The sequence below is a fragment of the Zalophus californianus genome, chromosome 17, assembly GCF_009762305.2.
Source record: "Zalophus californianus isolate mZalCal1 chromosome 17, mZalCal1.pri.v2, whole genome shotgun sequence".
NCBI classification, from domain to species: Eukaryota; Metazoa; Chordata; class Mammalia; order Carnivora; family Otariidae; genus Zalophus; species Zalophus californianus.
In genome coordinates, this window is record NC_045611.1 from 18083121 (window position 1) to 18108897 (window position 25777).

At 55.0% G+C, this 25777-nt stretch overlaps 1 protein-coding gene and 1 long non-coding RNA gene across 3 annotated transcripts; one reads left to right on the forward strand and one right to left on the reverse strand.

Annotated features, from left to right (window-relative positions):
• Positions 1–2581: 2581 nt before the first annotated feature.
• LOC113936183 lies at positions 2582–8594 on the reverse strand. The gene is made up of 3 exons (XR_003524218.2): positions 8408–8594; positions 7670–7805; positions 2582–3311 (listed from the first exon to the last, which is right to left on the reverse strand). It is a non-coding gene; the product is annotated as an uncharacterized LOC113936183 (long non-coding RNA).
• Positions 4221–25676, forward strand: SLC12A4 (solute carrier family 12 member 4). Of its 2 annotated transcripts, XM_027619219.1 has the most exons (25): positions 4221–4418; positions 5732–5777; positions 9057–9151; positions 10571–10702; positions 14631–14777; positions 14863–14917; positions 16341–16471; positions 17686–17927; positions 18079–18293; positions 18832–18996; positions 19086–19184; positions 19419–19476; positions 19846–20020; positions 20455–20573; positions 21978–22076; positions 22269–22388; positions 22595–22699; positions 22943–23111; positions 23397–23592; positions 23702–23871; positions 23962–24093; positions 24171–24278; positions 24478–24665; positions 24786–24919; positions 25099–25676. In XM_027619219.1, exons 1-25 carry the CDS (start codon positions 4221–4223, stop codon positions 25188–25190), a joined length of 3390 nt encoding a protein of 1129 aa, XP_027475020.1. In that variant the 3' UTR covers positions 25191–25676. The 2 variants fall into 2 exon arrangements, with proteins under 2 accessions (XP_027475020.1, XP_027475021.1); XM_027619220.1 differs by lacking the exon at positions 5732–5777 and having other exon boundaries at positions 4241–4418.
• The last annotated feature ends 101 nt before the right edge of the window (positions 25677–25777 follow it).

Here is a 25777-nt window from a genome sequence, read left to right on the forward strand (position 1 = left end):
TCAAGTCCTTGCTTTCAATTCCTTTGTGTATATACCTAGAAAAGAATTGCTGGATCATATGCTAATTCTGTGTTTAGCTTTTTGCCAAACTGCCAAACCGTTTTCAATGGCAGCCAGCTGTACCATTTTCTATCCCCACCAGCAATGTGCATGGGTTCCAGTTTCTCCACATCCTTGCCAGCACTTATCTTCCATTTTTTTGGTGATAGCTAACCTAAAGGGTGTGAAATGACCACAACCTCACATTGTGGTTTTGATGCGCATTTATCTAGTGACTAATGATGAGTGAGCATCTTCTCCAGTGCTTATCGGCTGTATGTATGTCCATAAACTCCAAGTCAGTGTCCTTTCCCACCTCTATGAAACCATTTTGGGGCCAGGTTGGAAGTTCATCCTATTCTCCCCAGAAAGCCTCATTATGTGAGTAATGAACGTTTCTATAACTCTCTTGGAGTGTGTGTGTAGTCTTGACATCTGAACCATATTTTAGGGAGGGTGAGTCAGTCCCACTTCTATAGGGTGACCTCAGTGCTTTGTTAGGACAACTGTTTTTTCACCTAGGGCTAAGCTAGCCTGATAAGGCAATGTCCTTATGAAGAGTCTAGCTAATGCCCCATATATTAAAAGGTCTTTCACTGTAGCTGGTGGGAACATGAACTATGTGAGCTGCAGGAATTGTGGAGCCTACTTCTTTCCAGTGGTTCTTTCCCTGGCCTTGACAGCTTCCTCTTATATGTGTGCAGATCATTTCTCTGGTGGACTCAAGAGGACCTGCTACAGATCTCCAGATCTCTCTCTTTGTGCAGCTTCCTCCTCTGGTATTCTATCCTGCAAATCTAGCTGCTTTGGCCTTCCCAAAAGCTGATTTTTTTTTTTCTCCTCAACGCAGCAAGACCACTGGGTTCTGTTTAGGTTCCCTACCCTTCCTCCCACTCGCACGTTATAGCCTAGAAATTATCTCTCAGCAATAAGCTAGTGCTATCATAGGGCTCACATCATTTTTATTTTCCTTTCATCTGGGATCACAATCCTGTACTATCTATTGTCCAATGTCTGAAAATCATTGTTTTATACATTTTGTCAGGAGTTCTCTTTATTTTACAGAGAGGTAAATTTGGCCCCTGTTATGCCATTATGGTTGGAAGCAGAAGTTCTGTTGAGGTACTCCTCACAACCAATAATCAGTTTTTGTAAATGTTCCAAGCATACTTGACAAAAATATGGAATTTTCCGGGGCGCCTGGGTGGCTCAGTCATTGAGCGTCTGCCTTTGGCTCAGGTCATGATCCCAGGGTCCTGGGATTGAGTCCCGCATCGGGCTCCCTGCTTGGCGGGGAGCCTGCTTCTCCCTCCCCGACTCCCCCTGCTTGTGTTCCCTCTCTCGCTGTGTCTCTCTCTGTCAAATAAATAAATAAAATCTTTAAAAAAATATATGGAATTTTCCCCTGCGGTAACTTTAATACATGGTCCCATACCCCTTTGATACTTCTCCCATCCAGAGATGGATTCAGTGTCTCCTCACTCTCTCTTGACTCTGGGCTTGGTTATTGCTTGAGCAGTAAAATACAGCAGATGGGGCACCCGGTTGAGCATCTGCCTTCGCTCAGATCATGATCCTGGGGTCCTGGGATTGAGCCCCACATGGGGCTCCCTGCTCAGCGGGAAGCCTGCTTCCCCCCTCCCTCTGCCACTCTGCCTGCTTGTGCTCTCTCACTCTCTGTCAAATAAATCAATGAAATCTTTAAAAAAAATTATTCAAAAAATAAAATAATAAAATAAAATACAGCAGAAATGATGTTGTTCCTGTTTCCAGGCCTAGGCCTAGAGAAACTGTCAGCTTTTACTCCCTGCTTCTGGGGATGCTCACTCAGGGACTGCAGCCACTGTGCCATCAGGAAACCAGGCCCATGGAGAAGTACTCATGCAGAGAACCCAATCCCCTGATCCACAGCCCCACTGAGCTCTCAGCCTATAGCCAGTACCAACTTGTTAGCCAAATGAGTGAGTCATCTCGGAAAGGGATCCTCTGGCCCCAGCTGATGTCATATGGAGTAGAGACGATCTTTACTCAACTAGCAGAGCTATAAGCAAATGTTTTTGTTGATTGTTATTTTAAGCCATTATTGTTTTGGGGTAATTTATTATGTAGCAATAGATCACAGAACAATTATATTTTTCATATCTTTTTAAAGCTTTTAAAAAATATTTTCTTGTTTCATATTGCTAATATTCTCCCTTATCTTTTATAATGCTTATTAGGCTAATTTGGAATGTTTGTTCCATGTGTTTGAAGAATTTTCCTGATAGATGTTTTCTTTTGAAATGTCTGTGTTCCTCAGATGTCTTTTTCTTTTTGCCGGCGAGCACCCTGATGGTACAGGCTACTTGGACAGTCAATGGTATGGGGGAAGTTGTATCCTAGGCACAGAGTCCTTCAGAGTCCAAGGGTGTCCGTTGGGCTGCAGGGGCCTATCTCCTCACACAGTATGTGACCCAACCCCTGACGAGAAACTGCATGTAGGGGTGTATAGGAACCTCTGCAGAGCATTAGGGAAGACAGGAAAGAGGGGGCACCTGTTCATTCTTTATTCAAAAGATGTGTTGGGGGTAGGGACTGAGAAAACCAAGGTGGTAAGACCAAAAGGGTACTGTCCTTGTGAAGTCCACAGTCTAGTGGGCATGAAAAACGTTAATCAAAGATTCCCATCAACACATGTCTCCCTGCAGAGGGTACTGTGAAGGGAAAGTGCCTGAGAAGAACCCAGTCCAGAGGAGGGTGAGGTGGGGTGGACGGATGTGAGTCTGAGAAGTCTTCTGGGGAGGAGGTGGTTCTCCAGGGTGAGACCTCCCCTAATACCAAGGAGTTTGGTTAGTCACAGTGAGGGCAGAGGGTAGAAAGGCATTCTGTCAGAGTGAACAGCAGGTAATGTGCAGTAAGGCTCTGAGTTTGGGGAAGTGAAAGAGGCCAGAAGACTGAGGCTGGGGAGGTTAGAGGGCCCAGATGGAGCAGGGCCTTGTGGGCCAAGAGAAGAGCATGGGCTTTCTCTTCAGAAGAGGTAGCTCTACCATGAGCAGTGGGAGAGAACAGGGAGTCCATTTTGAAGGCTGCTACTGTGGACAGCTGAAGGTGGTGTGAAGGACAGGAGGGCAAGTCGCCGGATGACTGTGGGGTAAGGACCAGAGTGGTGGTCAGCTTGGAGGTCCTCCTGCAGGACCCAGGGACTCTGATTCCTCATTCCATCCCAGAGCTGAGGCCAGGAGGAGGCGGCAGTCAGAGATACCACTGATTCTTCCCTGATGTTCTAAAGTTCTCTGAGCCATAAAAGAGAGGGAGAAAACGGAGACAGACAAGTCAGATGGGCTCTGGGGTTTTCTGATAGAGAAAAAACTGAAAGGATAGCCTAGAAAGATAAAGATGTTAAAGTAGAGCCAATATGGGTAAGTTATCTGAAGCAGTGGAGCAGAAAGTGAAAGAAAAAAGTTAGGAGCAAATAAGTAAACGACTTGGTAAAGGAACCCCCAGGTGGTGAAACAGTAAAAGAGAAAATTAAGATAAAAGAACTTGACTAAAGAACCCAATGTAGTGTCCCAAAGAAGCCAACGGGGCGGCCGAGGGAGATGGGTACCCTTCCCGCCAAGGAGGCAGCAGCTTTTGGGGAAGGGGCATGAAATCTCCAGCCTCCTCCAACAGGGAGAAACTGCAGTGAGGGGCGCGGGGTAGGGACGGCATCTTCGCGGGGTTCGGTTTACAGAGACATGGAAGAGAAGTGGGAGATGGAGATGATGGGAATGGGGTGGGGGTACCCAGGAATGGCGGGAGGCCCTGGGTAGGACTGGGATGGCCTGTGCGCTCCTGCTCCGATCCTGCCTACCCTTTCCCGTCCTGAGTAACAGAACTGTCTCTGGGCGCCTGCTAGGCACAGAGCGCAGAGCCAGTGCACCCCCCGCCCCATCTCGTGGAGCGCATTTCCCCGTTTTACAAGTATCGCATCCGAGGCTCAGAGAGGGCGGTCCCTCAAACAAGGTCACACAGGAATTGGGCTCTCCGCAGGGCGTGGAGCCGCTAGTAGCACTGCCTGGGGCGGGGGGGAGGCTGGCGGTGGGGGGGTTCACTTCGCCTAGGCCCCCCTCGGGGAGGAGCTGGCCCGAGCCCCTCCTGCTCCCCCGCCCCCGAGGGGCGGCCCGGGGGGCGGGCGGAGGAAGTGAGCACAGCGGGGAGGAATGCGAGCGGGCGGGGCGCGGCGGCCCGGGGCGGCGGGGACAGCCGGGGCCGGCAGCCGGGGCGGCGGGGCCGAGCGCGCGCGATGCCTCACTTCACCGTGGTGCCGGTGGACGGGCCGAGGCGCGGCGACTATGACAACCTCGAGGGTCTCAGTTGGGTGGACTACGGGGAGCGCGCGGAGCGGGAGGACTCGGACGGTGAGGGCGCCCCCGGTGGGGGCCTTGGCGGGGGGAGGGGGGCCAGGGGAGGGGGCCACGCGTGGCCGGCGCTCGCACAGACACCCGAACCGTGCGAGCACACGTCGATGCGGGCCCAACTTTTCTTAGTCTGCCCCGCTGCCCCCTCCCTCGCTTCGGGCGCGCAGACACTATTTTCCTGGGCCCCCGGCGCCCGCGGCTGGGCCGCCCTCCCCACCCCAGCTCCTCCCTTGCGGGCCGCAGGCGGGAGCTGCAGACGTGGCCGACGAAGGAGGCCAGGCCGGCGGGGCCGCCCAGATCGAGAAGAGCGCGGAGCACCCGTCTCTGGCCCTTCCCGCCTGGGAGCACAGCCGCATCCCGGACCCCAGTCCCAACACCTTCTGTGAACCTCTCCTAGCCTCCTCTCGCTTCGCCTACCCATTTGCGCTTCAGCGACTCTGCCCCTGAGACTACCCTCTCTCCTCTCTCCCCCCCCCGCCCCCCCAGCTGCCTGTAGCCAGGAAAGAAGGTTGTGCCTGCCTGAGGGGGTCTCTGGGTAACTGCCTGTGAGTGCACTCCAGCTGATTCCACCTTAGAGCTGTAGATACAGTGGGCATCTGTGGAGCGCTCCACAGAAGCAGGCTTGTCTAGGCGCTTCACATGAATTAACTCGTTTAATCCTACCAGTTTCGCCCATGGGATAGTCCTGTTATTCATGCTTAGGAAGGAGTGAACTGAGTGGAGCAGTTATTAAATTTGCCCCAGGGGATCCAAACCCAGGCTTGGAAACTCCAGCGCCCTAACCTTTAACCTAGTTGTTAGAACTGGGCCTGAAGGTAGTCCCTCCTCCCTTCTCCCAGGTTCCTGCCTCTCCCAAGCCCCTTTCTCCATCTCCCACCCCAGGAAGCCCCGGGGGGCGGGTGGGGGGGAGGCTGTCCTTGCTAAGACTCTCCTAGAAAACATGTCTGTACGAATAGCAGCATATATGTGTGCTTGTGCAAGTGTGAAGTTGTATCACACCTTACTGCTGGGTGTGAAGATGCCACAGGACAGTGGTGTGGGCTACGAGACATCAGTGGTCAGCAAGAGCCAGTGTCCCCTGAGTCCCTATTAGCCCCGGGAGGCTCTTCTACAGAGGCTGGGCGGGGCTGCATCCTCAGGATCCACCTGGACCAGTGGGCAAGCAGAGCTGAGCCTAGCCTCTGGCCCCGCCTTGGCCTCTCAGGATGACTGGAGGGACCTGGAGCCACATTGGCTGAGTCCTGCCAGGTCCCTCCAAGCTGAGACAGCTCCTCCCACTATCCCCCCCTCCTTCTCCTCTTGCTCCTTTTCAGCCAGAACTTGGCTGTGTCTGCAGTATGGGGGACACTCTGCGCCCTGGTGAGTGATTATGATCCTTCTTGGTGGGGACTGCAAAGGGTAAGGGAGCACAAAAACAGCCTCAGGTCCATCTCATGGGGCCACTCCAGCCTGGTACCTGAATCTCTCAAGGCCCACACTTATGCTCCAAGGGTTATAGATGGGCCTCTCATCCAGCCCACTATGGCCTGTGGGCAGGGGGTAGGAAGGTTCTAGAAGGGTACCCCTGGCAGATGCCTGTGACCACAGGGATGAGGACTCTCACCTGTTTCCCCACTTGTAGCTGGTGTGTTCACAGATGCTAGCAAGAACACACAGATACGTGTACCTCACAGGTAGTCCCCAGGATTACACCATGCTCTGGTTCACTGGGGGTCTCAGGTTGGTATCTGAGTAGCTCTGGCCTGGCAGGCATGTCCAGACCTGCCCTGGAATTTTTGGAATAGCTGAGGGCAGTACAGACATCCAGGCACTGCTTAGGTCTCCCCACCTTCTCATAGTCCATGAGAGCTGTCCTTAAACGAGTCTTTGGGGGAAATCCAGGGAATGACTGCTGGGTGTCTGGTACCAGATTGTTCCTTTTCTGATGCATCTGGGTTGTTGGAAGAGTGGGTGTTACTATCTCTACTTCACAGAAGAGGAAACTAAAGGAGCACAGAGAGGGTAAGCAGGTTGCCCTGGGTCACAGAGAGGGAGGGTCTGGAATCCAAGCTGGGCTGCCAGCCATCTGAGCACCAAGAACCTTGGGTATGTGCACCCTGGGCTAACTGCAAACCCCAGCCACTCCCTAGTTAAAGGCTTGTACTGCATCCTGAGGTGCATCCCAGGATGAACCAGGGCCCAGAAGAGTAGGAGTAGGAAACCTGCAGCTTAGCTCCCACCTGATTCTGGTGGATCCTGGGACCCAGGTTTGGCCCTTCTCACTGAGTACCCTTGTCTCTGAATCTCTCAGCCTCACTTTCCTTGTTACTAAAAGAGAATAAATGATATCTACTGGAGGGCTGCTGACTATAAAGGCAACCCTTGGAAAGGCTCTTAGCCACTCTGGAGTCATGGCCAAAGGGACAAGGATTGGGTGGGTTTGGGAGGACTAGTCACAGGCATTTGGTTGGGGGGGGTGGGGGAACGACTGCTATGTGCTCAACTCTGCGTTTTCTGGATACCAGTGCAGTCTCCGCAGAGAGACAGGCAACAATGGTGGGACAGGCGCAGTGTATGAGCTTAGCACAATTTATAATTTATTTCTAGCCTACTTCCACAAAAGAGTCAGAAGAGATAATGCAACAAAAGTGTCTCCCCAAAGCACTGTCACAGTCAGAAAGGTCATAACCATAAAGAGGAAGAGGGTAAGGACTCTGAGATGAGACCGATGGTGACTGTATCTAAGGAATAAATTTAGCTTGGAGATTCCTGGCAGCCAAGGCAGGAAGGGAAATAAGATGAGCTCTACAGTTGCCATTTTCTGACAAAATGAAGCATCTGACTTATTCAGGAGAGACACTTTTTTTTGGTCACAAAACCCAAGAGTACTTTTCTGAGGCTTCTCAACTGAAGGGCCATTAATGTAACCAGCAGTGTTACTGGGTTTTCTGATTTTTCTTATAGCTTCTTAACTTGATTCTGAACAAGTATCAAGGGTACAGCAAATGTCATAGGGTGTCTGAGGAGCTAAATAACCCCATGAGGCTTTAATATGACTCAGTGGTCTGGCTTGACCTCTTGCTTGCTGTCTTTGTCCACTGTGCTGTTGGCATTGACCTGCACACAGTTGTGTACCTCATGGGACTGAGCTGCTTGGCTCCCTTGGCTCACTTAGCTAGTCCAGGTTCCTAGATGAGGTGATATATCCCTTTCACAAGCTGTGGCAATGAAGAGCTGACTTTGCCCCCCAAATTTTCATCAACACACTTTACCTGTCAGTCTCTGGGCAATGAGAAATCCACAGTGCAGCACCTACTGAGTGTTGTTGGCTCAGAGAAGGCAAGTTAAATCTTACACCGACGGCAAGAGAATGTATCAGATGGAGGATGCATCATTCAGCCTTCTTAGCTGCAAACAGGAGAAATGAATTGTGGGTTATTTAACCAGAGAGGGTTGGCAGATATCTCTCACAAAATCAGGCTTGGCCAGTGCATGGCTGGAATACTCCACTAGTCTGGGTCGGTGATGACAATTCTGTTGCCACAGTTTCTGCCATCCAACACCAAATGGCTTTTGTGAACCAAGATGGCAGCTTTCCATTTGCTATGAGGCCTCCAGCCACTGCTGCAGCTGCCATACTGTCTAGAGGGGGACAAAAGCACTTAACGACTAGAAAGTGTCCTTGGGTGTCCTCTGCCTGCTCGATGGAAAATTGGGAATGTAAGCCACAGAGACTGACAAAGGATAAAGTTTGGGAAACGCGAGAATTTGAATGCTGAGCAACCAGAAAAAGCAGCTGAGCTCTGAGTCGAGGCAGGCCTATTAAAAAAGGTGCATCTGGCTCCTTTCCGCGAGGTTTACTTGGAGCGGAGACACTCTCACCAGCCCGGAGGGTAGGTAGGGGTAGCCTGGTATGGGCCTCGCACCTAATCTGGGGCAAACTGCTGGAACCTGAGACAGGGAGACCAGCAGGGCTCCCGCTAGTAGTCCCTGCTCAGTGCACCACCCACCTGGCCCGGCTTTCTCGTGGGGCTTTCTTAGGCGTTCCTACGTGGCTCCTTGCACTACTTCCGCCCTCTGAACAGCCCTTCTTGCCCCTCCTCCCAGCATGCCCCGGGCTGCCCTCCAGGAGGCCCCCGCGCAGTGCATGGTGGGATAGCGAGCAGGGGGCCAGATGGCCATGGCTGCAGAAGGCGCCCTGTGTGGCTTCATATATGTGGAGGGCAGCGCCCACTCGGCCCCTGAGGACGCTGAGCCCTTGGCGCCCAGCACGCTGGGTATTGCAGATGGCCCTGGAAAATGGGAGTCGGGGGCGCGGGGCTGGGATGGTCTGAGGGCAGGCCAGGACTTGGCCCCGCCCCTCTCAGGCCCCGCCCCTCAGCGTTAACACGTGGTGGAGCCAGTGTGTCTGGGGCCTTCACACAGGTGCCTGGAGGAAGTGATGCGCTGGCTTTTGGTCATTGGTCACTCTGCTAATTCTGGCTCTTCACGGAGACTGGCAGAGTATGATGGGGAAACTGAGGCCCAGCCTGGTACACTGGCCCTTAAAGTGCTCCACAGAGATGTGTTTTGTGGGCTGGCATGTTGGGCTGGGGTGCAGGCCCGCTGGGGGCTCGGGAGGCAGCCCCTGACTGGGATTTTGTCCCTCTCTCTCCATAGGACATGGCAACCACAGGGAGAGCAGCCCTTTCCTTTGTCCCTTGGAGGCTTCCAGAGGAAGTGACTACTACGACAGGAACCTGGCACTCTTTGAGGTAGCTGAGGAACCATTCTGGGCCACAGGTGTGGCAGGCAGGTGGGAGTGGGGGGCAGGGGCCCTTCAGGACTCAAGCTTTAGCTAAGCAGGCAGTCTGGACGGTTGTGTCACCTATGTTTCAGCTCGTCCTTCAGTCTGTTTCCCTTGGCCCTTTGAACTGAAACTGCTTTCCCAGAGGCCACTCACAACCCCACACCATTACCACCTTCAGGGGTATGTACCTTTGATTTCCATGTAGCCTCTCAGCCAGGTGACCACTTGTCAGGATTTCTCACCTCAGGATTTCCTTTTTTCCCTTTACTCATAGGACTTTTCATTCTTCCCTCTCCTGTGAACTCTACCTTGTCCTCCCTGGTTGGATCTTCTAACTCTGTCATGTTTACAGAGTCTTGGTCCTTCTTGCTGGATCTACTTTTTCTCTCCACATCTGCAGCCTTAGTGGGCACCTGTCTGCAAACATTCCCAATATTGTGCCTCTGAACTTGAATATCCTTTTCAGACTCAAGCTCAGAAGTTGGACCTGGATTTAAGGCATGGTTTAGGCCTCTTAATGCTTACCCACACGTTCAGCTGTCCCTTGGAATATCATGGGCTCCTCCATCTCCATATGCCCCAAAAGACCTGCATCTTCACTTCTCACTTCAGTTTCTCCTTGTGTGTAGGGTCAGAAGGGAGATGACAGACAGGGAAAGACTAAATGGGCAAGGGGCAGGTAGAGGGATGGTGCTGGGAAGGGTGCAGGAACAGGGAAGGCCTAGACCCAGGTGGGGGTTGGGGAGCCTGCGCCCTGGGAGGCCTCCTGACCTGGAAAAATGGCATGTTTCTGCAGCAAAGGCTTTGACCTGGTTCCGCCTGAAGATGGGTAGGGGGCCAGGATCCTACCTTGGGGATTGAGGTGTGTTACAAAGCCTGGGGCCTGGAGAGAAGACCATCTGAGAGGCTCAGGATTTGGGCAAATAAGAGAGACTTGACTTGTTACGGACATCCTCTTTTGACTTCCTTGGTTCGCTGAGAGGGCTTTTTTGGTGGGAAAGTTGAGGGCAGAGGTGAGTCCCAGAAGTAGCTGGGCAGAACAGGCAAGATGAAGTGTGCCATTCGCCTGTCTGCCAGCCGTGCCCTGCCCTGCCCTGCCCTCACCCCTGAGGCAGGTCGTTTTCGCAAATGGGCTGGTAGCAATTGTAGCCAAGATAAAGCAGAGAGAAGCAGTCGCCGGGCTGGGCCTTTGAGTGGCGTGTGCTGGGGTGTGGTGCCCACACCTGCCCGGTAGGCTGGCTTGGGCTGCCCCAGGCAAGAGTGGGCTCAGGCCCAGGCCTGCCTGAGGGCTTGGCGAGGGGCCAGAAGCAGGCTGCTGGCTACACATAAGTAGCCTGGCACCATCCAGGCCCATTGCCAGATTGCCCCGTGGCTCTGTTTACAGGAAGAGCTGGACATCCGCCCAAAGGTATCATCTCTTCTGGGCAAGCTCGTCAGCTATACCAACCTCACACAGGGCGCCAAGGAACATGAGGAAGCTGAGAGTGGGGAGGGCACCCGCCGGAGAGCCGCCAAGGTGAGCTGGTCAGGGGCAGTAGGGGAGCCATTCCTAGGAGGACAGACTCAGCACCATGGAATTGGCAATTGTGCGCATCCCAGGGGATGTGGGTACCACGTATGGTGAGCATGGATCATCGATGGGCACTGAGTGCGTTGAGCTCAAGAAAGCTTCAAGCGAGGGGCTGAGGAGGAGCCTCTGAAGGGGGCAGAGGACTAGAGGGGGCAGAGGGCTGAGAAGACCCTCAGAAACGATAGTGAGAGTGACGGCTGCCTTTTCCCTCCCCTCTCTGTGTGCCAGGCATCATGCTAGGCAGTGGGCCTGCGTTCTTGCATGCTGTCTTCACAACAAAGCTGTGAAACAGGCCCTACTTCCATCCTCATTTTACAGACAAGGAAACTAAGCGTCAGAGGCATGAAGTAACTCGCCTAAGGCCACTCAGACGAGATGAGTGCGTACACTAGAAGATGGATTTGTGGATTCACTGTGGGATATATGACGGTAGAGGGCCAGAACACTGGCATTCCATCAGGATGGAAAGGATGTTACCTTGGGAATCAGGAACCTGGTTGTCCACCGGGGCTATGTAACCAAGTGACCAAAACGTGCCCCTCACTGTGTTGCTTCCACTGGCAGACCTCTCCAACAGCCCCTGGGTTCCTCAAATTCCAAGGTTGGGAGATGATTGGAACATAACACTGCCTCTTGAAATGTCCCTATCCCTCTCCTAGCCCCATTCCTGGTCACTATCCAGGCCTCTGGCCCTCTAGCTGTCCTCTCTCATCAGGATGAGTTTACACATCTTTGCTCAGCTCCCCTATAGGATGGGGCTCAAGTTTAACTGAAGGTTGGGGTTTTTTTCTACATTTTCAGTTTGGAGGCAAGGAGCCCTGCCTCTCCACCTACTGACTCCTTGAGGTTTGGGAAACAGCTGTGATTGATTGATTGATTGATTGATTTTTAAAGATTTTATTTATTTGACAGCGAGAGACACAGAGAGAGAGGGAACACAAGCAGGGGGAGCGGGAGAAGGAGAAGCAGGCTTCCCGCGGAGCAGGGAGCCCGATGCAGGGCTGGATCCCAGAACCCCAGGATCATGATCTGAGCCGAAGGCAGACGCTTAACGACTGAGCCACGCAGGCGCCCCAACAGCTGTGATTTAAAAGGAGCTTGAGGGCTGCCTGGGAGGCTCAGTCAGTTAAGTGTCTGACTCTTGATTTCAGCTCGGGTCATAATCTCAGGGTCGTGGAATCGAGCAGAGCATCAGGCTCCACCCTTGGCTTGGAGTCTGCTTCTCCCTCTGCTCCTCACCCCCCCCCCCCCACTCTTGTGCACATGCACATGCTCTCCCCTCCCTCTCTCTCTCAAATAAATAAATAAAATCTTTTAAAAAAATAAATAAAAGGAGCTTGGGTCTGGCACTAGCTGTAGTGTTCTTGCTGGAGGTCAGCACAGACAGAAGTTCCTGGTTGGGATAAACTGGGGACCCAGCCTCAGACCTGCTCTTGAAATTTGGGCCTTGCTGGGGTGGCCCAAGGAGAGGGTACACTGGGCTGTTGTGCACCCCTCACCTCGCTCCTCCAGGAAGCAAACCAGCCCCCGCTTCAGAGAGGGCAGCAAAGATCTTGAGGTCACACAGACCTGACCCCCACTCTATCCTGCTGGCTGTGATTTTGATTTTGCTGGCATTTTCTGGACCACACATGGCGGAGAAGCCCAAGTGTCTGTGGCTATCCCTATTCAGCCCTGCAGGGGGGTGTCAGCCTCTGAGAGTGTTGCTTGCAGTGGGTGGTAGGATCCTTGATGAAAGCTTCCTCCCTGCTCCTTCAGGCTAAATCTGGGGAGCTGGTGGCTGGAAGTAAAAAGGTCCCTGACAAAGACTAGTGCACATCTCAACAAGAGTGTCAGAAGGAAGTCTGGGCTGGTGAAGGGTCATGGTCCCTTAGCCTATGAGGAGCCTTGGCAGGATGCTGGGATCCAGCCTCGGCTTACCTGCCCAGCTCACTTGGCCCTCGGGTTAGGACATTAAGAGGATGGCAGAGTGTCTCAGTTTCAGTGGCTTTTCCATGGAGGAAGGAGAAGTCTGGTCCAGTTCGCAGGAATCTAGCCTAGAGTTGGAACTACTGAGCTGTGATCCTTACCCAGGACGGGTCTGAGCAGGGCCCTCAGGAAAGGAGGCTTAAAGCGGGAAGGGTGGGCCTCCAACCAGACCCAAGGCAGCCTCTCCATGGCAGCTGCCCCGGCTCTGGCCTGATGACCTTCAGAGGCTGCCAGAGGTTATTTGGGGATGCAGAAAGCATTTCCGGCCCTCCCCTTTCCCACACTGCCCTTTCCCCACAGTGACTCAGCTTAGAATGGAGGTGGGGCTGGGAGCTGCCACTATCCAGTGAGTGGTCCAGGGCCTCTGTGAAGGGCTCAGAGCCCAGATGAGGTGTGTTTGTCACCTACGGTTTGAGGGACCATTTGTTCTTACTCCGGCCTTTCCAGGCCTTTCTGAGGTCCTTTTAGGCTGCACACAGATCCTGCCCCAGACCTGGGCCCTTCAGTAGAGTTCCTGTGGCCACATAGTTCTCTCTCCTACCCCAGCTCCAGGGCAGCAGGCTTTGCTGGGGCTCTGGTGGAAGCTCTTAGGGCCCTACCACCCTAGGCTGCACTCATAAGGTAGCTTTCAAGAAGCTGCTAGCCTTGCTTCTTGTTTGAGCCTCTGTCCTGGCCTCCTGGATGACCCCTACTCGGCCCTTAGATAGTTGAGAAATCCTGTCTGGATTTGCCCACTGGATCTTCCTCGCCTGTCCTTCAGCTTGAGTTTCTATTGTCTATGCGGGATTTTCCCAGCAGGTTATCTCAGAGGCCTTCCAAGGCACCACTCACTGGGCTCAGGAACACCTTTTGGGTACCTGCAGGGCCTACTGGTGATAGAAAAGTGAGCAAACTGAGTATATACCCCAGTATAGTTATGAGATATTCGAGTGAACAGTTACCGTGTAAATCAGATGCATTAAGGGGATGCAAGAGGAAGTACCAACTCAAGGCAACCTAAGGCAACCCAGGAGAACGTCCTGGAAGAGGCAGCCGTTACGCCCCCTGAAGTTTTAACTGAAGAGTTTGCCAGGCAACGAGACAGGGCTGACCCTTCCAGGCAGAGTCCAGCATATGTCCTAGTTCAGAGGCTGTGAGGAACCAATGTCATCTGGGGCTAAAGCTGTCAGAGAAGGTGATGGGGCTCACCTGGTGGCCCAAACCAGGGAATCTGGCCCAAACTGGATTACAGGATGGACACTGCAGAGGGTTTTCAGCACGGATGATGAGATTGGGCTTGGTGTTCAGAGACCCGCTCTGGCAGCAGAGTGGGCTGGAGTGTGGAGAAGTCGACAGGCACGGGGGGCACCATCCAGGTGCCACAGGTGTGGTGCCCCAAGTTCAAGGGACTAAGGCTGCGGGAAGGCAGGCTGATCTCAGGGCAGCTTGAGAGCAGACTGGGCAGGACTTGGTATCCACTGGGACTGGAGGTGGGGGTTGGAGAGAGGGAGTCCCAGGGGCAACTTCTTGGACTCTGACATGGGTGACATGGGGCCTGCTGGGTGAGAAGGTGGGCATCCAAGACAGATCTTGATTTGTTTCTAGAAGTTTAACAGAAGAGAGGAAGGGAAGGGGGCCATACCTTGAGAGGGAGGTAAGGCTCAAAAGCTCACATGTGGGGTTTTCAAAAGAATCAGGTTTTATGCCTTTCCAGTCCCAAACTGTCTTCATATGGAAGTCAGCATAGATATCCTAGCTGTCACCCCACCCCCCGTGCTCCCCAGGACTACACTCGGGATTCCAGCCTATCCTCTGATAGAATACCCCGGGGATAAGGAGTCTTCTGAGTGACCAGGGGCTGGCCTTCCATGGTGCATCTGGGCCCCTTTGATGTTCTGTGCTCCCCTCCTCCCTTCCTGCTCCATAGGCACCCAGCATGGGCACCCTCATGGGCGTGTACCTGCCCTGCCTGCAAAATATCTTCGGGGTTATCCTGTTCTTGCGGCTGACCTGGATGGTGGGCACAGCCGGGGTGCTGCAGGCCCTCCTCATTGTGCTCATCTGCTGCTGCTGTGTGAGTATCCTCACTGGGGTGGGGGCCACAGGCACCCCGCAGAGCCCACCCAGCTGAGCTGCTCACCTAGGCCTCCTTCCCACAGACCCTGCTGACGGCCATCTCCATGAGTGCCATCGCCACCAATGGTGTGGTTCCAGGTGGGTAAGCGCCACCCCAAGCCTGGTGGGAGGAGGGGGTCCAGAATCCACCTTGATGTGCCCGGGGACCCTCATTGCCAAGCCCATGCCCTCCTTCCCCCCCCAAGCAGTTGTCTGATGAGGTCTTAATAGCTGACTCTGTGACAGTACCAACACTTAGGAGCACCCTCACTTGACAGAATTTGAGACTGCTGTTATGTTTTGTGTTCTGTCTGTTTAGTCTAAAAGTAATTTTTTAAAAAAGGGTACTGGGGCTGACAAGATAATCGGACACACCGCGTGGCCCACACCAAGGAGTCTAGACACTATGGATTACAGGATAGACAATATAGAGGGTTTTCATTTTCAGCGGGGATGATGAGATTGGACTTAGTTCTCAGAGACCCTGTTTATGTATTTATTCAACCATTTTTTATACTGATGCAGATTTCTGGATATGTATTTTATTCTTTGGATCATAATGCAGTGCTATCATTATTTATTTTGTTGCTCAAACTGTTCCACTTTGGCTGTTTAGCTATTCAGGTTGGCTTCTGCGTCTCGATTTTTTTTTTTAAATAACAGCTTTATTAGTATTAGTATAAAAGTAAGAGGAGAAAAATGCAATATATGATTACTGTAAGAAGGTTTGAAAGTGAAGAAAAATACAGAAAGGAAAATTTAAAGTACCCATAATCCCACCATCCCAAGTTAGAAACAGTTTATTTGGTTATTTAAACAGGATCAATAGGATATTACCTAATTTATGTGATTATTCCGCTCTGGGGTTCTGGTTCTTCACTGTTGTAAACATTGTCATGAACAGCTTTGCACACAGATCTCTCTCTGTTCAGGCCCTTGACAGCTCCCTTAGGAGAGGATCCTGGAGGTAGGATTACAGCATGGAAGGGATTAACTTTTTAAAAGTCTTTGGAGCCCTATTCCCAGATTTTTCACCAGAGACATTTTATTAGGAGCAGATTGAACAAGCAACATGGGGTCACTCTTGTCCCCCTGCACCCTCACTAGCCCTGGGGCCCAGTGTTGACTCTGTCAATCTTGCCAGGGGTGTTACACCCTGATAGAAGCACAGTCTCAAGGCAGGAGGGTTAGCCTGGTGGCCAGCCCTGTGCTAGGCCCTGGGGACAAAAAAAACTGAGTGCAAGGGGTTGGGGGACAGTGGGCCGCTTGAGCACTGCTGTGGATCAGAGCTGCCCTAGCAAAGCAGTCGTTTCACCAGCCCATGCTGGGTGTTGGAGTCCAATGGGAAGGGGGTTCAGCCCCAGCCCAGCCACTTAGTAACTGTGCAGCCTTGGGCAAGCCTCGTAACCCTCTGCTCATCTGCGAATGGGAAAAACATTCCCTGTCACCCTGGGTGGTTGTGAGGGGTTGTCCTGGGGAAACCCCCTTGCAGAAAACCCAGCCCTGACTTTCTCTGTTGTAGCTGGGGGCTCCTATTTCATGATTTCCCGCTCGCTGGGGCCAGAATTTGGAGGCGCTGTGGGCCTGTGCTTCTACCTGGGAACAACATTTGCAGCAGCCATGTACATCCTCGGTGCCATTGAGATCTTGCTGGTGAGTCAGGCTAAGCCCTGGCCAGTTCTGGTCTTGTCCAAATAATCCCTTTCCCCTAGGCCAGGCTGCTCATGTTCCCCTCACCTCTGGCCAGGGTCTGGGGCTTATAAAGAAAGATCTTTGCTCACTCCAGTCTCCCCTTCAACCCCTTGCCAGTTTGGGCCAGGCAGGGAAGGGGCCTGGCTACCTTCACCTTGACCCTGAGCGTTCCATCTACTTGGGCACCATTTCAGCTGTAGCAGGTGGTCTGTCAGCTGTTGCATTTAACTCAGTGATCTTGGTGATCATGCAGAGCCTACCTTCTGGGCTTGTGTAGGCTTTGGCCAAGTCTGTCTCCCCCCAGAGCTCTGTGCCAAGGCCCTTCAAATCAATGTTATCCTTGTCCCCAAAAGGGTGAACAGCCACCGGACCTTTCCCCCTCCACGAGCCCCACGTGTGCTCTGACTTAGCCTCCCCCTCCCCACTGAGTTGCCCCAGCTGGTGGAGCAGAGATGGAGGGCTGGTGGGGAGCACAGGGTAACAAGTGCCCAGCCCTCAGACGATAGATGTTAGAGGACCTGCCTGGCTATCCTCACCTCCAGGTCTTTCACCTGTAGTAGGGCTCTGCTCCCGGATCTTCTGGGGTCGGGGAGAGGGGTGGTTTTTTGTTTTCCATCTCCCACATTCCTACATTTATTATTTGGGTTTCTTCTGTAAGGAAAATGTGTCTTCTTCCCCCTTTATTTATTTAACCGTGTATTTCTATCAGCATGGACTCCTGGATATTTATTCCTTGGCTCATAATCCAGTACTACCATTATTTATTTGTTGGCTGTTTAGCTATTCAGGTTGACTCCTTTGTCTGAATTGTACCATTCACACACCATACAATTCTCTGCCCGCTTTAAGTATACAAGTTAATGGTTTTTAGTATTTTCACAGAGTTATGCAACCCATTACCACAATCAATTTTAGAACATTTTCATCCCCCCAAGAAGAAATCCCATTCTTGTTGGTAGTCATTCCCCATTCACCTCCAGCCCTAGGCAACCATTAATTTGCTTTCTCTCTTTAATCAGATTTACCTATTCTGGATATTTCATATAAACGGAATCATACAATATATGGTCTTTTGTGACTGTCTTTTTCTGAGTATTCTTTTAAAAAGAAAACCAAAATGACAGAATTCACTTTCCAAAAAGGAACTTCGACCTTTCTTTTATGTCTTGTTTCAGACCTACATTGCCCCGCCAGCTGCCATTTTTTACCCAACAGGCGCTCATGATACATCGAGTGCTACCTTGAACAATATGCGGGTGTATGGGACCATTTTTCTGACCTTCATGACCCTGGTGGTGTTTGTTGGTGTCAAGTATGTGAACAAATTTGCCTCACTCTTCCTGGCCTGTGTGATCATCTCCATCCTGTCCATCTACGCCGGGGGCATCAAGTCAATTTTTGACCCTCCTGTGTTTCCGTAAGTCACCTGGGAATACATCCGTGCATTGCACTGACATCCCTCCCAAGTAGATGGCCTTTCAGTCCCAGGGACTGCAGGATGGGAACACACTGGGCCCTCCAGCTGAGCAGATACTGATGCTTCTGCTTCCCCTCCCCGCTCCCCACAGAGTTTGCATGCTGGGCAACAGGACCCTGTCCCGGGACCAGTTTGATATCTGTGCCAAGACAACCATGATGAACAATGAGACAGTGGCCACCCAGCTATGGAACCTTTTCTGCCACAGCCCCAACCTTACCGCTGACTCCTGTGACCCCTACTTCCTGGTCAACAATGTGACCGAGATCTCCGGCATCCCCGGTGCAGCTGCTGGTGTGCTCCAGGGTGCGTTCTCCCTCCCGTCCTCCTGCTTCTGACGCACGGGCTGAGCAGGCGGCCGGGAGTGAGCGTGGAAGGGGACTGGAGCACAGAGCTGTCCTTGTGTGGCCAGCTCAGGAATGGGGGGCAGGTCTGGCTGCCTTCCCGGCCCAGCAGTGTCCTCTCAGTCTCGTTCCTGGCAGCTAGGTTTTGGGTGAACAGAGCCTGTTTGGCCAGTATCCCAGGCATGCAGCAACCCCCAGAAAGTTCTGGCAGCCCCTCTGTCCCCAGCCACCCGCCTCTGACCCTGCCTGGGATTGTTCTCCCAGGAGCCATAAAAGGCCTCTGTGTAGGAGGCAGGCAGTGGTGAGGCTGTGGTCAGTGGTGGTTCAGCCACCTTTGCCTGTCAGACTTCTGTCAAGACAGCTCCTTCCCTGTGGCCGACGCTGCCCCCCCCCATCCCGAACCCCTAGAGCCTCCTACATCTGCAGCCTCCGGCTGGGCTGCCCCACGCTGCCCCTGGGAAGTAAGCAGGGTTGTGGTGCTGATGCTGCTACCCCCACAGAAAACTTGTGGAGCGCCTACCTGGAGAAGGGCGAGGTCGTGGAGAAGCACGGGCTACCTTCCACAGATGCCCTTGGCCTGAAGGAGAGCCTGCCCCTGTACGTGGTGGCTGACATCGCCACATCCTTCACCGTGCTGGTTGGCATCTTCTTTCCCTCCGTAACAGGTGGGTACCTCTCTCCCGTGCCCACCCCTCCCCCCTGGCCCTGCCCTCACTCCCAGGGAGCCCCTGAGGGTGTCTTATTGTTTTTGGAGGCATTATGGCTGGCTCAAACCGCTCCGGGGACCTCCGTGATGCCCAGAAGTCCATCCCTGTGGGGACCATTCTGGCCATTGTTACAACCTCCCTTGTGTGTATCCTTTCCCAGGCTGCGGGCAGGAGGCCCTGGTCTGCATGCCAGTCACCAGCTGGCAGGCACACACACACCACACACGCGTGGATGCATGCGTACCTCACTCTTCACGCGCACGCGCTCGAGGGGCTGCCCCGGCTGTCTGCCGGGGCGGGGGGGTGTGTGGGTTCTGTGTGGGGACCAAGTTGGGGCAGCAGTGGCAGCCAAGGCCTAGCTTTCCTTGACGCGGCTGCAGACTTCAGCAGTGTGGTTCTCTTTGGCGCCTGCATCGAGGGTGTGGTACTCCGGGACAAGTGAGTGAGCTGGGCCCCTCCCTGTGGCAGGGGGCTCAGCTTTGGCCCGCCCTGACACCAGCTCCCCTCGTACACGTGGTCCCACACATGTCCTCAGCCTGCTGGTTGCCAATGGTGGTCTGTGCCACCAGGTGAGTCCGGCCCCACCAGGACTTTTTCTTCTGAGAGGATGGTGGCATCAGGACCAGCGCTGGGCTGAGGGAAAGGATAGGGGCTGATGAACTAGTCTTCTCTGCTGAGGGGCCAGGGCTCTGCCCACCATAAGCCATCCTTCCTGACTGCTGACATCTATCACTCTGGGCAGCACCCCCCCTCCCCAGGGTTTGGGGGCTCCTTGCATGGAGCATGGCCTGAGCCTGGCCCCTGCAGGTACGGCGATGGCGTCAGCAGGAACCTGGTGGTGGGCACGTTGGCCTGGCCTTCGCCCTGGGTCATCGTCATCGGTTCCTTCTTCTCAACGTGTGGTGCCGGCCTGCAAAGCCTCACTGGGGCACCGCGCCTGTTGCAGGCCATCGCGAAGGACAACATCATTCCCTTCCTCAGGGTGAGCCCATCTGCGCTCCCCCACAGCCTGGGTGCAGCTGACCTCTCCCACTGGCGGGGGTAGAGAGGTAGGGGATATAGATGCATTGCATCCTGCTGGGGCCTATAGTGGCCCCGGGGCCGTGTAGCCATCCGTGGGAAGCTGCTGAGTGCTGCCCCAGCCCTGCCCTGCCCTGCCCTGCTGTTGGCAGAGCTACTTGGGCCCAGAATCCTCATGGCCTTTCTATGGCTCATCTACAGCAGAGAGGCCTGGAGAGATGGGAGGGCAGAGAAACTTGTGGTGCCTATCGGGGCAGCTGTGGATGTGACCTAAGCCCCAGAGGTGGGACTTGGGGATGATAGAGGCCAGGCTGTGGCTTGTGGCCCAAGGTGTGGCATGGGGGTGATGGGACCAGCATCTTCCCTTGCTGACCCCACTGACTCTGATGCATGCAGGTATTTGGCCATGGAAAGGCAAATGGTGAACCAACATGGGCACTCCTCCTGACAGCACTCATTGCTGAGCTGGGCATCCTCATCGCCTCCCTTGACATGGTGGCCCCCATTCTATCCATGTGAGCTGGGGGCTGGGGCAGGGGAATGGTCTTGGGAAGGGTTCCTGTACCCTCAGCACCCCTCATCCCGGGGCCCCAGCACCTTCCTGTGCCCCTGTCCGGTGTTGAGGGTCCAGCTGGGAGCCGGGTAAGGCTGTGTGGGGAGAAGTGTGCATGGCAGAACTCAGCCTACTTCGGTATGGAGGTGGTACAGGAGGGAGCCTGGCACTTAGGCAGGGTTTTGCAGAGACCAGCAGGTCCCAGACTCCTCTGTGGGAGATCCCAGAGCAGGCAGCCAGAGCCCTTGCGCCCAGAGTGCCTTGATAAAGCCACCACTGCCCCGCCCATCTGTTTTCAAAGTTGTTTGCTTTTAAAGTCCTGGAGTCAGCTGGGCATTTGAGTCCCCCAGTGCCCCGTGCGAGTTGGTCAGCATGTGGCAATTTCCGGGGCTCCCGGAGGCAGAGCTCCCGTGGTTACCATGTTCCCCTCTGCCAGTGCTACTCCGTTTCTCCTCACACATCTCGTTCCACTCCCTCTTGATTGTTCGGCTATCACAGGACTACCCCTCACTGCCCCACTCGGCCTTTGGCCTCACAGGCCCTCCTTTCCCCCCAAAGCAGCCCCCCAGCCACAGCCAGGCCTGCCAGAATCGTGCTCTCTCACTCCCACAGCTCACCTCCGCCTACCTTCTCCGCTGCTGCCCAGCTCCGTGCATGCGTAACTGCACACCTGAAACTGTTCTTGCCACCTTCATCGGGTGGTGAGCCCTCTCTGCCCAAGCCCAAGGCTGTAGCTCAGCCTTTATTGGGTGCTTCTTTCCCACGGCCCCAGTGGGACTGACCACTTCTCCCTCCTGGGGGTTTCTGCCTGCTGGCATGCCTTCTTCTCTGCCCTTCCTTTCTTGCCAGCTGAAGGCGGAGGTTGGTGCCCCTCTTCTCAGCCCTGTGCCCCTCAGCTGGAGCGCTGGCACAGCAGGCTCCCATGCGCTAGTCTCCCACACCCACCAGAGTCCCTCACGTGTCCCTAATCCAGGGCATGCAAAATGGCCCTTTCAAGTTCCCTTGAGGTTCTCTCCACATTCACAACAGCCCTGGTCACCTGGCCAGAGGCCTGAATATTGTCTAGCCATCTCCTGACACTGAGCCCTCCTCGGCACCATCCTCTGCCACCGTTCCTCCTGCCTGCAGCCCCCTTTCTGCCTCATCTGCCTGCAGACGCCTGCCCATCCTCTAAGAGCTGGCTCTGTGGACACCCCTACAGTAGGCCCATCTGCCTCAGGCTGTGCGGCGGAGGAGACCTGACCACACAGGGTGGGGCCGCGACACTCCCAGTTCCGAGTCCAGGCCCAGCCTGAGGAAGGGCGGGTATGTCGGGCAGCTGGCTGCCAAGGAGGCCGCTCTGTACCAGCCATTCCCTGTGCTGCAGGTTCTTTCTCATGTGTTACCTGTTCGTGAACCTGGCTTGTGCTGTGCAGACGCTCCTGAGGACACCCAACTGGCGGCCCCGGTTCAAGTACTATCACTGGTAAGTGCCATCTGGACCCAAGCCAAGTCCTCTGAAATAAGAATTTTGGGGGAAGCCAGGAGCCCCACTCCAGGATGGGGTTTGAGTTTCCTGGGTAGCGGTTGCTATTGGTGAGAGATTGAGGTGTTGGAGGCTTGGCTTGGGACCCTACTGATCTTTCCCTGATTCTGGCCCTTCCCCACTCTGGCCCAGGGCGCTGTCCTTCCTGGGCATGAGCCTCTGCCTGGCCCTTATGTTTGTCTCCTCCTGGTACTATGCCCTGGTCGCCATGCTCATTGCGGGTATGATCTACAAGTACATCGAATACCAAGGGTGAGTGAGGGGCTGCCACCTGGTCAGGGCAGGTGGGGTGGTCTGTATGCCGGGTTTGGGGGAGCTGAGCCATCTATTACTAGCCACCATGGGTGCGGGGCTGGGGGTCTGTGACTCAGGGGCTGGCTGCCAGCCATCTCACATGCACACGGACAGAATCCCATGGGAGGGACCAGAGGCTCACCAGCTCGTGGTGGCCTCCGCAGGGCTGAAAAGGAGTGGGGTGACGGGATCCGGGGCCTGTCCCTGAGTGCTGCCCGCTATGCACTGCTGCGGCTAGAGGAGGGGCCTCCTCACACCAAGAACTGGCGGTGAGTTCACACCCAGGCTGGCAGGAGCCACTCTAGGTTCTCGGGGGGAGCTATGAGGGTGGAAGTTCAGGAGGTGCTGGCCCTCCCTCCCGAGTCCATGATCCCTGTCCCGGGGCTGTCAGGGCTGCCCTTGGATTCTTGCTCCTCAAACCTGTGGGGGCCTATGAGCTATGAAAAGAGGAAGAAGAGGGCTCCCTGGAAACCTGTGGCCCAGGTCTCAGGCTCTCCGTCCGGGCCCTGCAGGCCTCAGCTGCTCGTGCTGCTGAAGCTGGACGAGGACCTTCACGTGAAGTACCCACGGCTCCTCACTTTCGCCTCCCAGCTGAAGGCCGGCAAGGGCCTGACCATCGTCGGTTCTGTCATCCAGGGCAGCTTCTTGGAGAGCTATGGCGAGGCCCAGGCTGCCGAGCAGGTGCCTGCTCTAGGGGGTGGGGTGCTGAGCCAGACTAGAGGTGTCCGGGCTGCAGCTGACTCCTAGGAGAAGGGGACTAATCCTGGCCAGCCAGGTGGCCAGCACCGCTGCCCCCTAAGAGCTGGAGCAAGGGGGTATGGCTGTCCCACCTGGAAAACATGGCCTCTGGGTGGGCAGCTTACCTCCTTCTCCTCCCCGACCCTCACCCCCATGTCATTCTTTGGGGAGGGAGCCCAGCGGAACGCTAACGGCCTTTGTCTTCCGACCCTTGTGTGTTCCCTACAGACAATCAAGAACATGATGGAGATTGAGAAGGTGAAGGGCTTCTGCCAGGTGGTGGTAGCCAGCAAGGTGCGAGAGGGGCTGGCCCACCTCATCCAGTCTTGCGGCCTGGGCGGCATGAGGCATAACTCTGTGGTGCTGGGCTGGCCCTATGGCTGGCGACAGAGCGAGGACCCACGGGCCTGGAAGACCTTTATTGGTGCGTGACGGGACAGGTCCTGGGCTGGGCCGTGTGGCTGTGGGGATGAAGTCAGGGTGGAGGCCAGAGGGCCACAGGCTGGCACTCAGCAGTGGCCCCTCTCCACCAGACACTGTGCGCTGCACCACAGCGGCCCACCTGGCCCTGCTTGTGCCCAAGAACATCGCCTTCTACCCCAGCAACCATGAGCGCTACCTGGAGGGCCACATTGACGTTTGGTGGATCGTGCACGACGGGGGCATGCTCATGCTTCTGCCCTTCCTGCTGCGCCAGCACAAGGTGGGCCAGGCAGGTGGACCCAGCAGGGCAGGGCTGGGCCCTGGGAGGGCTGGAATGTGACTCAGCCACCTACCTGCTCCCATGCCCCAGGTGTGGAGGAAGTGCCGGATGCGCATCTTCACCGTGGCTCAGATGGACGACAACAGCATCCAGATGAAGAAGGATCTGGCCATCTTCCTGTACCACCTGCGCCTTGAGGCAGAGGTGGAGGTGGTAGAGATGGTAAGTCCCCTGCCCCCGTGGCCCTGGGGATATCCTGCTGCATGCAGCCCATTCTTCATGCTCCACTCTCTCCCCAGCATAACAGCGATATCTCCGCATACACCTATGAGCGGACACTGATGATGGAACAGCGCTCCCAGATGCTGCGGCAGATGAGGCTGACGAAGACGGAGCGGGAGCGAGAAGTCAGTGGCTTTCTCGTTTCGGGCAGGGGTGGGTGGCAGGTCAGGCTTTGGAGACACCATCACTTTGGGGAATCAGAATGGCTCACCCCACCCAGCCTCACCCAAGTCAGTACCCATTTCCTGGAGGCCAAGTGATCATGTTGGGCCATCCAGGCCCCCCTTTTCCCGTGGCACTGAGGCCACCTCTGAATTCCCTCAGGCCCAGCTGGTCAAGGACCGACACTCAGCCCTGCGGCTGGAGAGCCTGTACTCAGACGAGGAAGACGAGTCGGCCGCTGGGGCTGACAAAATCCAGATGACATGGACACGGGACAAGTACATGGCAGCGGAGCCCTGGGACCCTAGCCACGCCCCTGACAATTTCCGGGAGCTGGTGCATATTAAGCCGTGAGTGCAGCAAAAACAGACCCCACCACACGGGGGTCTGGGAGTGGAGGTGGGCTGGGGGCGGACAGGGTCTTCGGGTGGGCCAGGGGTGGGGCCTGTTATCAGCTGCATTATCTGCAGGGACCAGTCCAATGTGCGGCGCATGCACACCGCTGTGAAGCTCAACGAAGTCATCGTCACGCGCTCCCACGATGCCCGCCTGGTTCTACTGAACATGCCTGGCCCCCCCAAGAACAGCGAAGGTGATGAGAACTGTATCCTTTGGTGGAAAGGCTGGCCGTGGGGAGGTCGACAACGCACGCGGTCAGGCCAGGAGCTCTTCTCCCTAGATGCCCCCAGGGGGTGCTAGGCTGCCCCAGCTCTGATTAATAGGCCATACTTCCCTGGGTGCCCCTTGGTCCTGGTGCTGCCTCCTTGACCTGACGCCCTACAGACATGGAGTTCCTGGAGGTGCTGACCGAGGGCCTCGAGCGTGTGCTGTTGGTGCGTGGCGGTGGCCGTGAAGTGATCACCATCTACTCCTGAGCCGGATATACACCTGTGGCTTGGAGTGGAGGTGTCCAGGGTAACAACCTCCTCCCAGCACCCACCCGACAGCCCTGCTTTGCCTGGCCCTATCCTGGACCCAGCTTTGCTAGGTCTCCTTGGAAGACCAGGTCTGGGCTGGTAATGGCAATGGATCCGAGGTTCTGCAGGAGAGGTCTGGGGAGTTCCCCATCCAGCACCCCAGGAGGCCTGTCCTGGCGGGAGACGACTTGGGAGGGGGAGGGGGGCTCATGGGAGATTTGAAGGCAGCCTGCCCAGGAACGCTATTTATTGCATATTTATTGTTTGGATGTCACCATCAGAGAGGAGGGGAAGGGCAACAAGGGAGGTGGGGGTCTGACCCAGCCCACCTGCAGGAAGACCTGGCTCAGGCTACCGTGGGCAGGGACCCCCACCAAGCCAAGCTGAATGGAACTGGCCAGCTGGGGCCTGACTTTTTTCAATAAAACATTGTGTACTTCTGGGCTTCCTGCTGCCCCGGCTCTGTTTCCCCTGGCACCAAGGGAAGAAGGCGGAACTGAAACCAGGCCCAGAGCTGGCTCCCTGAGGCTATGCCCCTTTCCGGC

Coding starts and splice junctions, on each gene's coding strand:
- SLC12A4 (XM_027619219.1), top strand. CDS start 4,221: ATGCGAGCGGGCGGGGCGCGGCGGCCCGGGGCGGCGGGGACAGCCGGG. Junction 18,294..18,831: donor AGCTGCTGGTGTGCTCCAGG/GTGCGTTCTCCC, acceptor CTACCCCCACAG/AAAACTTGTGGAGCGCCTAC. Junction 19,477..19,845: donor GGTGTGGTACTCCGGGACAA/GTGAGTGAGCTG, acceptor TGGCCCCTGCAG/GTACGGCGATGGCGTCAGCA.